Here is a 17549-nt window from a genome sequence, read left to right on the forward strand (position 1 = left end):
TACATTGTCAAAAAAATCTTTTTTTTCTTTATTCAAATAGGTGGCTTAACAATCGTGTGTCTGTTTCTCTTAAAAATTAACGAACTTACAAACCTAACAATAGGTGAACCCGTTCCCGGAATCGCGAAAAATTATTTATCTCGCAAAAGTTGCGGCGTTGCTCGAGTTTGTCTTGTTTGAATTTCATCCATTCCAGTTTGTTGTTCAAGGCTTTGGGGCCCCATTTGGGCGACGGTTTCAATCCAGCGAGGTACGTTTCGAACAAATCGTTCTCGTAGCGGTGTGCCAGGAGGTAGAAGAACCACACGGGAACTTGAATTATGCCGATGAGGAACAGGCACCAACCGATAACTGCGGATTTTGAGGAATTTTAGATTTGATTTTACGCAAAAAAAAAATATTAAAAACTCACCATAATACTCGTCAGGGAACAATTTATCGGCATAAGTGGGATTTTCATATTTGATCAGAGCATAGACGAAGAGGAAAATCATGCAAAGAGGTGTAATGATGCCCCAACAAATGCGCCAATAGAAGCCGATGCGACGTTTCGTCATAAATTCAATGTCCAAACAGATGTTTTCCAAGCCGTAAATCCACATTATTGTCACAATTTCGAAAATGGCAAGTCCTAAGACGAGAAAAACGCTGCCGTATTCATCCACGAGAGTGAGCATCCATTGGCCGCCCTATAAAAGATATGAAAAAAAATTTTAAAAAATTATTTCATGAACTACAAAATTTTTTTTTCAATTTGAATGATTTTTTTTAAAGCTTTTTTTATTTAATTTCTTTTTATTTTAATTTCTTATGTTAATTTCGAGTTAATTTAAAAAAAAATATTGAATTAAAAAAAAAATTTTTTAGGAACAAAATCCAAACAAGATATTTTTTAATATTTATATTAAAATAAATAATATTTTTTTCGAACTCAAAATATAAATAAAATTTTTTAAAATTTATTAATTGATTTTAATAAAATTCCAAATTAAAAAATTAAAAATTATTAATTTATTTTAAAAAAATTAATATTTTTTAGAAAAATATTTAAATTAAAATTATTTTAAATAATTTTTTTTACTAATTTTGATTTAAAAAAAGGGAAATTTAAAATTAAATTAATTCAAATTAAATTTATCATTTTTTTATCAATTTAAAATAATTATAATTAATTAAAAAATTAATAAAAGTCTTGAATTAAATTTACATAAATAAATTAATTAATTTTAATTAAATTCGTTAAAATAAAATTTAAATTTTTGTTGACTAATTTATTTTTTTTAATTTAAAAACTTTATTTTCAAATTTTTAAATATAAATAAAAAAAAATTAATAAAATAAATATTTTGATAAATAAAATTTAAATTTAATCAATAATTAATTTATTTTAATTTAAATTTAAATAAATTTAATTAATTAATATAAAAATTATTTTACTTGAAAAATTTAAAAAAAATAATTTTTAAAAAATTAAAAAAAATTTTTTTTATTTGAAAATTTTTAAGTTTAAAAATATTATTAGAACCATTTAGGAATTTAAACAAAAAACGACTAAAATTAAAAACTTACCGGCGTAACGTACACCAATCCCGACAAAAATCCAATAATACATCCTCCCAACGCGAATTTCCAGTACTTTTGTTTCGGATAATGGTCCCAAACTGCTGTCACCGCTGCGGCATGCATTCCCACGCAACTCCCGATACCCAAAGTGAGCAACATCACAAAAAACAGCACGGAGAAAAATTGCGGCACATGTTCAAACTTGGCAATTGCATCCGGATACGAGATAAAAGCCAATCCAGCTCCATCTTTAATGACATTTTTAATTTCTTTTCCCGTCGTCGCCGCCAAGGAGCCCAAAATCCCAAAAACTGTGATGCCCGCCAAAAGACTCGTGAAGGTATCCATGATAGAAACGATCGCTGCATCGCGATAAATGTTGTGATCGAAGCGATTGTACGAGGAAAACATGAAAATCGGTCCAAGTGCGACAGATAACGAGAAGAAACACTGTTCAACTGCCTTGCGCCATACCCTTGGCTCTACTAATTGGTCCCACTGAGGTGTCAAGAAGAATTTAATGCCGTCCCAGGCACCGTCGAGAGTGATTGCCTTCGCAAGTAACGTAAAAAGAATCACGTACGGGAACAATGCGAGGAAATATGACGCTTTTCCGGATGATTTGACGCCTTTTACCATCACGAGGAACACCAGCGTCCACGAAATGAAGAGATAAAAAGTCAACGAGAGACTCGGCAAGCCAATTCCATCCACAATCGAGTCTTTTTCGTGCAAAACTTCCCGATTAAAGTACAATTCCGAGCTCGAAACGCGATCATCTGTCGCATTAGTCGTCAATGCATCAAGCGCCATCGTGGATTTGTTCACGACAGAGTCCACACAGTTCGAGCCCCACTCCGGAAGACACGTGGCCCATGGCAAAGTTGTCGAAAATGACGCCACCAAGTAATGAAAGGCAATCGCAAGGATGACGGCGTAGTACGAAACGATAAAACACAAACAAATCGTCTGTCCAATGCCGATTCCCTTCATAAAAGGCGCCAATTCCCAGATTTTGACGTGACCTTTACTCACAAATTGCCCAATCGCCATCTCGAGATAGTACATGGGACGTCCGATCACCACGAGGACAATCAAATAAGGAATAACGAACGCACCGCCGCCATTTTCGTACGCCGTGAAGGGAAATCGCCAGATATTTCCGATGCCGACACTCAAGGAAATGCAGGACATCTAAAAAAAAAATTTTTTTTTTTAATAAAGAAAAAGTTAAAAATCCGAGAATTACCAGAAATTCCACGCCATTACCCCACGTGGGTCGTTTGTGGTCCTTTGTGTGTTTCTCAATCTCTGAAATGTCGTGAGCGGGAGTTTCGGTGGCATTGACATCGTTATTTACTTCAACACGAGCAACTCCTTTCTCAACGTCAATCGTTATGATTTTCTGCGAAATGAGATAAAAATAAAAAAAAAGTTGAAATTATTTTTATTTAATGCAAAAGTGTCAATTAAAACCCTTTCAATTACAACTACGAGTATGCTAATGAAGTGTGTAAGTAGTATTTATTAATCAAATCACTCATCAGACACATGTCTTTTCTCAATAAAGAGTAAGTACAGTGGGTTTTTTCTTTAAAATTTAATTCAATTAATTTAATTATTTAATTAAATAATTTAATTTAATTAAATAATTATTTAAATTATTTTTTTAAATAAAATAAAAAAATTTAAAAAAAATAATTTTATGGATAAATTTCATCGAAATTTGGTTCAAAATTAAATTTTTAAATAAATAATAAATATTAAAAAAAAAACCAAAAAAATTAAATAAAATTTTCTTTTTACACAAAAAAAATAAAATTAATTCGTAAAATCTAAATTTTGTTTTTGAAGAAAAAAACATTAAATTAAAAAATTAAATGATTCTTTAAATATTTTATCATTTATTTATTTTTTTTTTTTTTGACAAACATTTTTTACTTGAGAAATTAGAAATTTTTCAAAAAATATTAAAAACGATTGAAATACGTTAGAAAATAATATTTTTTAACTTTAAAAATAAAAAAAAACTTTTTATAAAAAAAACTTCACCATTATGAAAATTAATGAAAAAAATATAATTTTTTCTTAAAAATATTTAAAAAAAGGCAAAGTAACATCTAAGTAACAAGAATTTTAATTATTTTTACCGCATTTCAAAGAAAAAATGCGGTATTAAAACTTTCGTCTGTGTGAGAGTGTGTGTGTCATGTAAGATTTTTTTTTGTAAATCTTTGATATTTGGAAAATAAAAACTGTGGGCATTCCTTGGGTTTTGAATGGAATTATTTTTTTAAAAAATTGAAAAACAAAATTAAAAATTTAATATGGATAAATTTTTTTTTCAAAATATTTTTTTAAAATAAATAAAAAATATTAAAATCTAAAAAAAAATAAAAAATAAAAAAATCTTTGTAATTGATAAATTTTATTTTTGATTAATTAAAAAAAAAAATTTAAGTTTATGAAAAATTAAATTTTTTTTTAAATTTTTAAAAAAATATTAAATTAAAAATTAAAATTTTAAAATTTTAAAATTTATTAATTTAAAATTTTTTTAATTGAAAAATGGTTTAAAAAATCTAAATTTGGTTAAAAAATACATTTTTTCATTATCTAATTTTTTTTTTTGCATTTTTTATAAACTTTATAAAAAAATTAATGAAAAAAATAAACATCTACTTTAATTAAAAAAATTAATTTTTTAATTAAAAATTAATAATAAAATTGTTAAATATCAATTTTAATTATTTTTTTTAATTTGTAAAAAAATTGTAAAATTTTTCGTAAATTTATATCAAAAATTAATAAATTTTATTTTTGATTAATTTTTAAAAAAATTAAGTTCATGAGAAATTAATATATATTTTTTTTCATATTTTTAAATAAAAATTTATTAATTTAGAAAAAACAGTACATTTTTAAAATTCAAAAATAAATAAAAAATCATTAAATGGGTAAATAATTGAAAAATGATTCAAAAAATCTAAATTTGGTTAAAAATTTAATTTTTTCATTATTTAATTTTTTTTTTGCAGTTTTTGATAAACTTCATAAAAAATTTAATAAAAAATGAACTTTTAAAAGTCTTTAAAACTTTAATTAAAATCTTTAATTTATTTATTTAATTAAAAATAAAACAAATCTTAATGAATTGTTTATATCAAAAAATTTATCGACAAAAGTATAAAAAAATTGTAATATTTTGTAAAAAAAATAATCTAAAAAGAATAATTTTTTCCTTTAAATAATTTGATTAGATACTAAAATGAATAAAACAAAAAAAAATACTAAATACTGTAAAGATTTAATAATTTTAAATAAATTTTAATTTATAATATTAATTTTTTTACTGTTTAAAAATTGACGAAATCACTAAAGATTCGTAGGCATTAAAAAATTTGACAAACAAAAAATTAAAAATTATTTTCGAAATTTTTTAATTGATTTTATTTATATTTTGTTTTTTTATTTATTGTTTTGTTTTAATTTAATTTAAAGAAACTAAAATTAAATAAAAAATCTATTTAAATAAAAATATTAATTAATTTTCAATTCATTTTTTTTTTCAAGATATAATTGAATCTCAAATATTGATATTTTTTTCTTGAATATTTTTTTAAATAAGAATCTTTTTTAATAAATAATTCTTTAATTAATTCTAAATTTAATTTAATAATTAAAAAAAACAATTTTAATTTAAAAGTAAAAATTAGGTTTTATAAAATATATTTCTCCAATTTTATTACATTTTTTAATTAGAACCCCCTGTACTTCAAAAATTATTCAACAAGCAATTAATCCCATTTAAACTTGTGTTCAAACAATTTGTAAGTTGTATTAATTTGCACTTAGCTAAATCGGAAATACCTTCGAAACTTTCCATTGTGACAACTTTTATGACAATTTGTCTGTCTGTCGTCTGCTAAAATCCTACTCTAAAAATAGAACGGAACCTACGTCAATACCAAAACCATAACGAACCGGTCAAATTTCTAATCGACCAGACACTAAATGAATTCACATTCACGAAAAAAATCGAAAGACATAAATAAACAAAAACACAGAAAAAAAACTCAACCAGGAAGGAAAGTTGTCGATCAAGTTGCGCTCTCAGGAACTTAAAGGCGCATTTTTTATGGAAATATTTTAAGAAAATCCAGCTGGTTGTGTAGTGAATGTCCTTGTAAAAGATCAACAATTGAGCAACAGGTTTGCAATAACTGTACATGCGTCTTTTGCATGGACGGTTTTTTTTTATGTGGTTTACCACATCGCGCGATTTTTTTTTGTGATCGTTGATTTATTGTGCGAAATTTACATACAAAAAAAAAATTGTTAGAAATCCCCGAGAAGTCAATCAATAAAATGAAATAATTGAAAAAAGGGGAATTTTAATGAAAAAAAAATTATTTACATGTGATAGAAATCCATCAAAATTATTTGAAGGTGGATAATGTTCATTAATGATAATTTTCAAGTTGAAGGACGTCGTTAATCGATTTTGTTATGCTTATTGTGTTGAATCTGCGATTTTTTTCCGCTGTTCTTTCAATTTGAAATAAATTGTTGTTTTATGCATCGGCGCTTTTAATATTTGTTATTGACATTAACTCTCAAGCGCTGAAGTGACTGACTGGCTAATCAACTACTTTTTTTCTCTCTCTCATTAATTATTATGAAGTTATGAATTAATCGATTTTTTGTGCTGTTTTTGTGCGTTCTTCTTTTGTGTTTGGACTTCCAAGGCCTCTCGAGAATTTCACGAAAAGAAAGCAGTTAGTTGAGTCGTAAATAAAACGAGTTTTTGCATCGAAAAAAATTTCAAGTTTTAGCCGAAAAAAAGTGAACGGTCAAAGTGATGATGAGAAAAAGAGGCTTCAAAGTCGAAAAACTAACCGAGAAAAAATTATGAATTCATCATCTTTTGTTACAAATTAAACACAATCAATTTGCGCCGGTATATCGCGTGCTCACAATTGTGTAAATAAATGTTTTTTTGAGGGAATTTTTTAAATGAACAATATGGAAATTTTAAATTAATATAAACCTTGGCATTGTTATCGGGTTTGTTCTGATGGAATTCCTCGTCAGTGGTCTCGTAAGCGGGGTTATAGTTGCCTTGGATGTCACCGTTATGGGCATCGTTATCACTTTTTACTTGTTTTTTAAATACCATTTTTTGTTTATTTTTTTATTTAATTTTTTTTTTACATAAAATCGATAATTTTTATTTTTTTTTATTAAAATCACATAAAATCATTAGTTAGCACAAGTTATTTTTTAAAAATATTTTTTTTATTCAAAAAGTACAAATTATCATGATTTATTTTGTCTTGTTTATATTTTCACTATTTTCTATGTATATTTTTTAAAAATTTAAATTTCAGAAGATCCGCAACTGTTGGTTGTCGAGCTCCAACTGAAGAGTTTATAATTTACTTCGGATATATTTAAAAATTTTTTTTTGCAATAATATTACCTACTAACAACAATCACATTGTAGTGATCGAGACAAACTACAGGTCTATCGTGTAGCAGCATATCGTATCGCCATGTAGCGATAGTATAGAGGATAGAATGAGGCACCTGTTTGTGTGTGATTAGGGGCTGGTTTGATATTTCGTGACCCTGAGATTTGCATGTTGTTGGTACATAAAGCGAGCAAAAAAAAGTAAGAGTGAACGATTTTGTGTAGTAAAAGGATTGGATGGTAAGATATTATTATCTGATAGTAAGAGGAAGAAAACGAAAAATTTGGGTTCCTTTAATCTATAGAATAAATTAATGGTTTGATCGAGGGAACTTGTTCTTCTTTATGTTTAAAATATAGTTCGAAAACTAATAAAATTTGTTCAAAACTTGCAAAATTACTTAATGATATATTTGTTTACAAACTTAGGAATGTGATAACTGCTTAATTTAGTGAAAAATCGTTATAGTTTATTTCCATGTAGGCATTTTGTAAAAATCTGAGATCCAACGAAATGTTTCTTTTTAGCGCCATGTTCATTTAAAATTGTTTAACTTTGGAAATGTAGAAATGGTAAATTCATCTATGTATTTTTTGTTAGTTGTTATTCGCAATGATGATCCAGTAACTTTAAATTCCATTAACGTTTTTATCATATACTGCCTGGTTGTTAATGCATTCTATGGCCTTCATTACTAAGTTTGTGTTTTGTGGTTTTTCAGAGAAACGTTCGTCCAGCTCGAAATCAGGATGAGTTTATCTTTTTTTTACCACACAGGTTCATTTGAGAGTGGTTCTTTTAGTTTTGTTGGATTTGTTTGGTTTCAAAAGTTGTTCGTAATAAGTAAAATACTTGAAAGTTCAGTCACATCTATAATAAAGTATACTTACCTACCTGTAGATCAAGTAATGAAAGGAATTAAAAGTCATCATCATGATGCAAAAATTTTATAATTACCAGAATTCACAAAACCCTTTGTTCTGAAATAAAATTATGGGAACCTGTTCTGAAATATGAAAGAATTGACGTCAGAGAACATCTTTGATGCAGATTAAGCCGAAAAATATTGAGATAGGACAAAAAAGTTGTTTTGTTTGGGTTTTGTTGATATTTTTGTATAGTAAATCACAATGACATAAGAAACTTACCAGATATTGAGAAAGGTCAAATTCATTCATAAAAAATATACAAAGCTTCTACTATGGAAAAATACCAAGTATTTAGTTAGAACGTTATGAAATCCTCAACTCTTCCCTTATAATACTCAATATTCATAACGCAGTTTGGAATATATTTATCAATTAAACGGGAAAATACCTCTGTTGTGGTTTCGTATAGAACTTTTTGGTTTTCTGTGTTCACATTTAAATTAGCTTTCATCACCGTATGACTTAATAGTTTTTTTGTATGATAAAAACAGCTGTAATTATTCAATATAAACAATAGTTAAGTGACGTCATAGTTAACTGTTTTGTGATGATATTACTAATTATTACTTACACTGAGCGTCTCTTTGTCTGATATTTCTCTCTTTTTATGAGAAAAAAATATTTTGATTTCTAATTATTCATTTTTTTTAATTGAATATCAAATATATAAAAGAATAAATGCATCTCTAATACTAAAAATCACTAAAACCTACAAAAGGGTTCTGCTAATTTTTGTTTATGAATCACCTTCTAGTATATAATATCTTGAGAATACACAATTTTTCTGCTATTCTTTGCAAGCATGATCTAAGAATAGTTTGATACAAAGTTCTTTTGATATTTTCCCAAGAAAATATTCAAAACTTTCCTCCACATTGAATGATTCTGCTCATAGGTTTCTTGATGACGATGTTTAATGATTTCATCCTTGAAACGCAACCATTCCGTTTTGATTTTAGGACTTTTGGGTCCCCACATTTTGTTCGGGTGGAAAGATTTCTTCAGGGCTGCCAAGAAACCGAGTTTACGACTTCTGTAGATGCGCAAGGCAGCAAATGCCGGAACGAAAAATACGCCAACTGCGAAGATCATCCAACCACAAACTGGAAAATTATTCATTTAATTAAAGTTCATGAAAGCTTTTTAAATGTTCTTACATAAAATAACGAATGGATATTCTCCTTTTCCATGTTTCGGGTTTTCCAAAAGCACCAAGTAGTAGATGAAGATTACCAACATGAGAAGCGGTGTCAACAATACCCACGTGAATCTCCAGTAGAACGAAACTGTCTTACGGATCATAAATTGCAAGTCAATTGTCAAGTTCTCGATGCCATAAATCCAGAAAATGGCTCCGATCTCGAGAATAACAAGAGCGAATATCAAGAAAGTACCTCCGAAGTGATCAACCAAGTCAAGGATCCACTGACCTCCAGGCGTGATATAGAAAAGTCCAATAAGGAATCCCGCAGTACTAACACTGCCCGCGACTTTCCAGTATTTCACGTGATTCATTTGATCCCAAATCACAGTATTGATGGCACTTTGCAAAGCTACGGCACTTCCGACGCCCAAAACGAAAAGCATGAAGAAAAATAGCACTGAAAATAGTTGTGGCATCCAATCGAACTTGGCAATGGCATCTGGATACGAAATAAAAGCCAAACCAGTGCCTTTTTTAACAACATCCTTAATGTCCTTAACTCCCAGATTGTGAGCCAAATTACCGAGAATCGCAAAAATTGTTGTTCCAGCAAGAATACTGGTGAAAGTGTCCATTAGAGTAACGATAAAGCAGTCCCTGTTCAAGTTTGAAAAGCAAAAAAAGCGTTAAACTAGAGTTTTTTCTAAAAGAACCAAAAAAAAACGCTAACATTGAACGTGCAACATTCTAATCTAATCTGCAAACTATCAGCAATATCAACTCAACGTATCAAAGCACAACAGCCTCTTACCTCGAAATATCATGAGTAAATTGATTGTAAGATGAGAACATAATAATACTCCCACAGCCAATACTTAAACTGAAAAAGGCTTGAACAGCAGCTTCAAACCAAATCTGAGATAGAAAATATTTGTATAAAGCAAAAAGGTTTGTAAAGAGCTTTATGTACAATAATGAGGTGAATTGAAGTGTGCGATAGTTCCCCTTAAACCGTTGGCCAACACAGAATATACGAAACCCTTATAGCACTCACCTACTGATATTATGCGAAAATTTGTTGAACGACGCAAATGCAATCGTACAACAAAGCCCACAATTTAGACTGAAAAAGCACTGTGAGGCCGCTGCAAACCATACCTTTAAAATTTTTGGTTTTTATCAATTTTTTTTTGTAAAGAGGGAATGAACCTTTTACCATCAAGAGAAGAAGCAACGTTACAGAAAGCGATAAAAATTTAAATCATAAAAAAATATATTGCCGAATTATGGCTTTCTGTAAACTTACCTCGTTATATTGTGATTAAACTTATTGAATGAGGAGAACATGATGATCGTACCCATGCCAATATTCAAACTAAAACACGCCTGTGTAGTTGCTGAATACCATACCTTGGTGTGTTTGTGTTTTAAGGATTAAAAAGGGAAATTTGTGTGAAATGATTGGAAAAGGAAGTAGTGCAGGGGAAAGGTTTGGGGTTTGGCAAATGAGCTTATGAGAGTCAAGTGGAAAAAGACTCACCTTTGGATTCAATAATTCTCCCCATTGGGGCTTAAAAAAGTAAATAATTCCATCGATAGATCCCTCGAGTGTACAGGCACGGACACTGTTTTGAAAAAAAGGTTTTCATTAAAAAATCTGGATTTGAAAAGTTTGAAAAAAAACTTACAGCAGAATAAATAAAACCAAATATGGAAACAGGGCCAAAAAGTAGGAAGCTTTTCCTGAACTACGAACGCCACGAACGATAATCAGGAAAATGACGACCCAGGCAATGAACAGGTAGATGGCAAGGACCCAGCTTGGGTAGCCGATACCATCGGTGAGGTCTTCTTTTTCTTTAACGACGACGTTCCTGTTGAGAAAAATTAATTATAATTGAATTATTCAAAATTTCCTTAAACTATCAAATTTTTTGAGCTTTTTGGGTTATTTTAAAGAATTTTGTTCTACAGAATGATCGGGGTCTAAAACGTCAACTCTATAAGCCTACAGCTGTAAATCTATAGCTATCTATAGTAAATCTTTAAACCTATAGCTGTAAATCTGACACTGTTCACATGGCTCGATTTTAACATTATATCAGAAAAAATGTGGCATGAATTTTTTTGATATTCTTGTGATATAGTTTGATCTATGGCTGCAAACAAGCCGGTGCTACGTAGTATAGTTTTCTACGTAGCAACGGGCTAAATGCGGCAAACTACCGAAATTTAGCACAACTATGCTATCAAAATACAAACTGAACTACGTAGTACGGGATAAATGCGTCTTGTGCTCATACTAAGTTTTATTTTCACGAAATTTGATAGAAATTTAGAATTTTATGAAGTTTGTTGAAGTAAAAGGCTCAAATCTGAGCTTAATGAATCAAATTCGATAAAAATTTCAAACTTTTTCAGGAAAAAATTAAATGTTGAAATCTAAATTTTTAGTCAGGTATGCTAAAAACAATCGATAGTAGCATACGGCTTAATGCCAAAATAAAATTTAGTAACATTACTACGTAGCACCGGCTTGTTTGCAGCCTATGATATTCATTTAAAATTCAATTCAGAATCCTGCAATGAGCTTCTGAATTTCTAGACATTTTTAATGAGTTTAAGAATGTTAACTGCATGAAGAAAGGTATCTTTAAATTTACTAAAAAATGTCTAAAATCTTAGAAGCTCATTGCAATATTTTGTATTCACTTGTATACTACAGAAGATCAAACTAACACAAGAATATTATGAAAAAGATTCATGCCACATTTTTTTATGAAATGCTGAAATTGAGTGATATAATACTTCAGAAATGGGTCCTATACACATTTTTACGATCATTCAAGACGATTGTTTAAAATTAGAACTTCTTAAAGAGACATTTTAAGTATCAACTATAAGTTTTTATCTGATATAACTAGTTTTGTCTTAAAATAAAATTTTGTCTTTACCTTAACATTGAAAGTACTTAAAATGATAAGAAAGTACTTGAGGTACGATTAAATTGATTATAAAAAACTACTGATTTATAGCAAAATTTCGATACTTACAAGAAATAATACTCAGAACTGCTCATTCGTGTAACATTGCTCGTAATATTTTCACGATCAGCAGCTGTGAGTGTCGAGTCCACGCAATTCTCCCATCCTGGTTGACATCTTGCCCATGGCAGCTCCGACGAGAAAGACGATACCATGTAATGTAACGTAATGGCGATCAACGAGGCGTAGTAAGTGACAACACATCTGTTCAAAAATCAATCTTAATAAAAATGTCTTAACCAAAAATTTGAAAAAAAACTTACGTTGTCGCCAAAATTTGTCCCACGCCAATTCCACGCAAAATCGGAATCACATCCCACATTTTAACCGCTCCATTTGACGAAAATTGTCCCATTGTCATTTCCAAATAGTACATCGGCTTACCGATAACCAACAAAACAATTATGTACGGAATAAGGAATGCTCCGCCGCCATTTTCGAATGCCGTAAAGGGAAAACGCCAGATATTCCCGAGACCGACACTCATCGAAATGCAGGACAAGAGGAACTCGATGCTGTTGCCCCACGTGGGACGATCATGTCCACGTTCAACAGCAGTTCCCTTTTCCAACTCAGCTTTGCCGGTAGCTTGACCGTTACTTGTTGGTTTGGCGCCAAATGACGCGGTTTTCGGTTTTACTCCATTTGAAAGGGAATCGCTCTGCAAAAATAGAAACGGCGGAACAAAAGATTAAAATTTCTTTGTTGAAAGTATCGATGATAACACAGACGATAAGATTAAATGAAATTTTCGAAATTTGTCAAACAATAACAGACAATGTCTTATCTAATCTATACGAAAATTTTTCCCGGTTTATCATAGAATTAATTTATCGTAGTTTTTTACGTACGATCACTTCCTTAAAGGGGTTACAAGAGAAAAAAGTACTTGACAAAAGTTGTCCTAGTTTGTCTTATCTTGTTTACACCAATTTAGCAAAGCTTGTTTGTTTAATTTTTAAATTTCTCTGAACTAGAAATCGTAACGTGACAAATCACGAATTAGCGCAGAAATTGTTCCGAAGGTCTTTTATTTGTTTATTTTTTCTATTGAGACACGTTTCTCATAAAAAAATTCTTGGAGATAAAAAAAAAGTAAAAAAATGCAATAAATCACACAAATATTTTAATAAGTTGCAAATCCAGGAACTCATTATCGATGGGCTCCGAAGCACTTTTTTGTTCAATTATTTATTTAAAGACTTCATTTACGCGTTCAGCGAATCATAAACTTAACATGTCTGTCACATTTTTGTGTATTATTTGACAAAAAAAAGTACTGATGGATTCATTAATTCATTTAATTTTGCTTGAAATTAAGTCTTTAAATAAATTTGTCATTTTTTTTCTGAGAATTAAAGTTTATAATGGTTTCGTTCTTTTCAATAATTTTCATTATGTAGATGTGTGACAAATATTAAAGTTACAAAAAAGTAAAAAAAAAATTGAAAAAAATGAAAAGTAAAAATGAAAAATATTTTTTGGTAAATTTTATAGTGAAAACTAAAAAATTTAGAAAAATTCAAAGAATTAAATTAATTTAATTTAGAATTAAAAAAAAAAAATATTATTTTTGAATAAGTATAAATTTTCATATTTTTTTTTTTCAATAATATTTAGAAAAATTAATATACTAAATTGAAAAATTTTTTAAATTTTATTTTTTATATAATTTTAATATTTTAAATCTGAGTTTAGAAATCTAAAATCTGAGAAAAAATAAAAAGATGAAGACAAATTGAAAAATAATCGGTAATTAAAAATCGTAAAAATATTCTTTAGCAAAAAAAATCAGAAAAAAAAAATTAAATTTGAAGAATCTTTTTTTTAGCTATTTTTTTTTTGTTTTTTGAAAAGTTTTAATCTAGTAAATACTTTTTTATTATTTTTTTTACAGATGTGATAGTTGAAAAAATCATAAAAAGACACTAATTTTTTAAAATTTTATTTTAGGTACTCACCAAATCCCCTTCTGTATTCTCAAATGCGACATTCACCTCTCCCCCGTGCCTGTTACTCATTTTCATACAGGATCAGTAAGTAAACTAAAAATTCTTTAAAACTTATTCTGATTCTTAATTTTGTCACTTAAACTTTTTTTTTGGCTTTAAAGGTTTTGTCACAGATAACTTTTTTTTGCTTAAATTTAATTTTTAGTAACTTTTTTTTCGTCTCCTTCGACGCTTTCGTAAAAGTCTGAAATCTTTGTGCACACGTTTAAGCCTTATATAGAATGACTCCGTAGTAATGATACATTGATAACAGCTAGTTGGAATAGTTGGTGATGCAAAAAATATTCATAAAATCCGGCTTTGTCGCGGCTTGACGATGAACCCTGCAAAGAAAAGTTAAAAAAGGTTAAGTAAATATTTGAATTTCTTTTTTATCTTTTGTCTAGATTTTTGAAAGTCTGTCGTCTGACCTTTGGAAGGCTGGCTCACTAGCTTAGCAAAAATGTAAGTTTTTTTTTATCACACTTTCTTATCGCTTCTATTGTTTCAGAGAATTTTTAAAGTAATCTTTTTCGTGACAAGTGAACCTTTCAGCCGAACGAATTTTCACAAACTAACTGTCTTGTCACTTGCACGCCACTTCTTATATATAAACGAAGCTCCGATAAAGTTAAAAAATTAGCTTTAATTGGCGCAAATATCGTACAAATATACACTTTGTACGAAATCGAGACACATTCCTTAAATATATATCTCTCTTTAGATAGAGACCTAGACTAGCTACGACATGGAAAAAGACAAGTGCAATTTGCTCATTCATTTCTGTGGAAGTCTTTCTACAAAACATCTTTTTGTATTTTGTTGTTATTATTGACATTTTTTTGTGTTTTTGATATCATTTTCCAAACAAAATATAAAGATAACACCTCACTAGTGATGCATTCATTAATGAGCATTATCTTTATTAGTCGACAAAGAGGCTAGCTTTGCATAATTTGGCGAAAAAGTAACAAGGCGTCTCCATTGTTTACTTAAAAACAACAAGAAAAGGTCAAAAAGTCGATTTGTTGATACACACACTTCAATTAAGTCATTTAAGACAACCACAACTTAATTGAATGTCGATCGTATAGCGCGCGAAAAAAAACCAGTTTATTGATACTTTTCCAACATATGTACGAATATGAATTCCGTTTTGTTCTGACTCAATTTATATGCAATATTTCACGAGACATTTGAGTGCTCGAGATGAGGAAATTGACCGATTTGTACTCTCGACGGTTATTTTTAAAACACATGTTTTTGTCGCTGTTAAAAAAGTCACTTGGCATAGAATTTGGTTTGATCTTTGTTGACAATTTGTCATCATCATCATGGGACATCGGAATCGACTTCAATTCTGCGTAATTTGCAATCAATTCAATATATATTTTTTTTTTGAGAAGATTAATTGTTCTTGTTAGACGCTTTTAAGTGATGCACATGTTTTGTCAAAGGCAATTGTTTATTTCGTGTCAAAGCTGAAACGTGATCTAAATAAAAATACTTTCTTCTATGATTGATGGTGATTTGAACTATTTTATGTTGAAGAAAGGAAGTAAGAAGACTTAAGCGCAAATTTGTTCTTAAGTTTAATTTTAACTTTTTTTCATTTCAGGTTAGAATCACAAGAACTTGATGAACATCAACTTGTAGGAATCTGAGTTTTTTCATGAGATTGGATCAAAGTTCTTATGAACTTATTTATGACATTTGGTAAGTTCAAAACCTCTTTCTTATTTTTGAATCAACTGACCTTAACGCCTTTCTTTTCGCGCCATTTCGTGGGTTACCATGAAAGCCAGCGTCTGGCTCTTATCAACAGCTATCTTTACTTTCTAATCTTCGAGAAAATGTATGAATGAATGATTGAACGAACTGAATCACATCACAAGTTGTGTGGAGAATTTGGAATCACGAGGGAGGAATGTCACAGAGAGTTTTTAAGCCAGAGATTAAATAAAATTGTCACTCCACTTGAGAGGCTTCATAAGCCACTGTTGGTTACTCACTCTTTTTGTAATTGTTAAAAAAAATCTGTTTCAAAAGTCATCAACATCTACTTCCTCACCAACTTGAACATCATCTTTAATCATGGAAGCCTGAATTAGCAGCTATTGGCTGAAAAGAACTTCTTTCTGAATTATTCTTGACTGATTTTCAAAACTGAACTCATTTCTTCAATAAAGTATAATTCAAGGGATGAATCTCGATAAAGACACAGGAAGTTAGCTTAGTCCCGTTGTCAGCGATTTGAACTTAAAATGATGAAAAATCTCTTCAATGCCTCTTGGGAGATCTAAGTAAATTCTATCAATAGAACAAGTGACCAAAGGATATCCTGATCAACTAAAAAATCAACGAAAATATCTAAGAAAGTTTATTTCATGACTCGAAAGAAGAAAATGCTTGATAAAGAAACGAAAATACTATTGTACTCAAAAACCTCATATTTAAACCTCAAACTGCATTTCGATACTGATGCTAATGAACGAAGAAAACTTGAGACCAAATGACGCACAAAAACTGAAATTTCACCAATCATTGGATCAATGATTGAAGATATCCCAAAAAACGCAATAAATGTATAAAATTCAAATCTTATCTAACGATCCGTCAGAGATTTTATGGTTTTAAGACCAATATAAAAGGTATGTACAGTACATATCGTAATTATATGGTAGTATTGAAAAGTCATTCCACTTTTTTCAAGCCATTAAAACGACATTGACAGATGCAAGACAAACACAAAGTCAAAAAAAAATGTTATTCATAAAGTTACGACGTTATATAAGTAGCTAAAAATCACAAAATTTTTATTACCAATGTTTACGTCAAGAATTTCTTTTAAAAACTTGATTTTGATCTTGACAAACTTTGAAAACTATAAAAAAAACTTGAAAATATTTTTTTTTTCAAATTTAAAGTTGACTGAGCTTAAAATTTTAACTTTTGTAAAATTTTAATATTTGAAAGAATTTTTTTTAAACTTTTAAACCCGATTTTAAAATTTGAATAAATCTCCTTATTTTATTTCAAAGGAAGTTTTTTTAACAGACAGACTTCACTTTTGTAAAGTTTTCGTTCACAAGAATCACGAGAGAATTTCTAAAACGTGTAAATATTTTTTACGAGTTATGCACTGATTTTTATAGTTTCATTACAACTTTTTATTATTTGTTTGTGGGGAAATACCTTTGGTAATTTATTTTCATAAATATAATTAATATTTAGCTGACCTTCACATAAATCTCTTCTAATTAATTTACACTTTATTCTTTTGACGTCTTTTACCTTATTCCGTTTTTTAAATCTCTTTTAGAACAAATGTATTTTTAAACGATTTATTAATAAATTGTAGATTTTTTTCCGTTTAACTCAGTTAATGTTGAACCGCCAAAATT

General features: G+C 29.1%; 2 protein-coding genes across 6 annotated transcripts; both read right to left on the reverse strand.

Annotated features, from left to right (window-relative positions):
• On the reverse strand, positions 1 to 7065 carry LOC134833655 (sodium-dependent nutrient amino acid transporter 1-like). Its single transcript, XM_063848054.1, has 5 exons — positions 6614 to 7065; positions 2813 to 2968; positions 1570 to 2757; positions 413 to 689; positions 1 to 351 (listed from the first exon to the last, which is right to left on the reverse strand). Exons 1-5 carry the CDS (start codon positions 6740 to 6742, stop codon positions 86 to 88), a joined length of 2016 nt encoding a protein of 671 aa, XP_063704124.1. The 5' UTR covers positions 6743 to 7065; the 3' UTR covers positions 1 to 85.
• Positions 7066 to 8595: 1530 nt separating this feature from the next.
• LOC134834009 (sodium-dependent nutrient amino acid transporter 1-like) lies at positions 8596 to 17549 on the reverse strand. Of its 5 annotated transcripts, none has more exons than XM_063848523.1 (9): positions 17440 to 17549; positions 14116 to 14489; positions 12418 to 12815; positions 12164 to 12358; positions 10799 to 10984; positions 10651 to 10735; positions 10417 to 10520; positions 9124 to 9767; positions 8596 to 9069 (listed from the first exon to the last, which is right to left on the reverse strand). In XM_063848523.1, the coding sequence occupies exons 2-9, from the start codon at positions 14179 to 14181 to the stop codon at positions 8774 to 8776; spliced, it is 1974 nt and encodes a 657-aa protein (XP_063704593.1). In that variant the 5' UTR covers positions 14182 to 14489; positions 17440 to 17549; the 3' UTR covers positions 8596 to 8773. The 5 variants fall into 5 exon arrangements, with proteins under 5 accessions (XP_063704593.1, XP_063704594.1, XP_063704592.1 ...); XM_063848524.1 differs by having other exon boundaries at positions 17385 to 17504; XM_063848522.1 differs by lacking the exons at positions 10417 to 10520; positions 17440 to 17549 and adding exons at positions 9922 to 10025; positions 14577 to 14716.

The sequence above is a fragment of the Culicoides brevitarsis genome, chromosome 3 (genome assembly GCF_036172545.1).
Source record: "Culicoides brevitarsis isolate CSIRO-B50_1 chromosome 3, AGI_CSIRO_Cbre_v1, whole genome shotgun sequence".
Classification (NCBI taxonomy): Eukaryota; Metazoa; Arthropoda; class Insecta; order Diptera; family Ceratopogonidae; genus Culicoides; species Culicoides brevitarsis.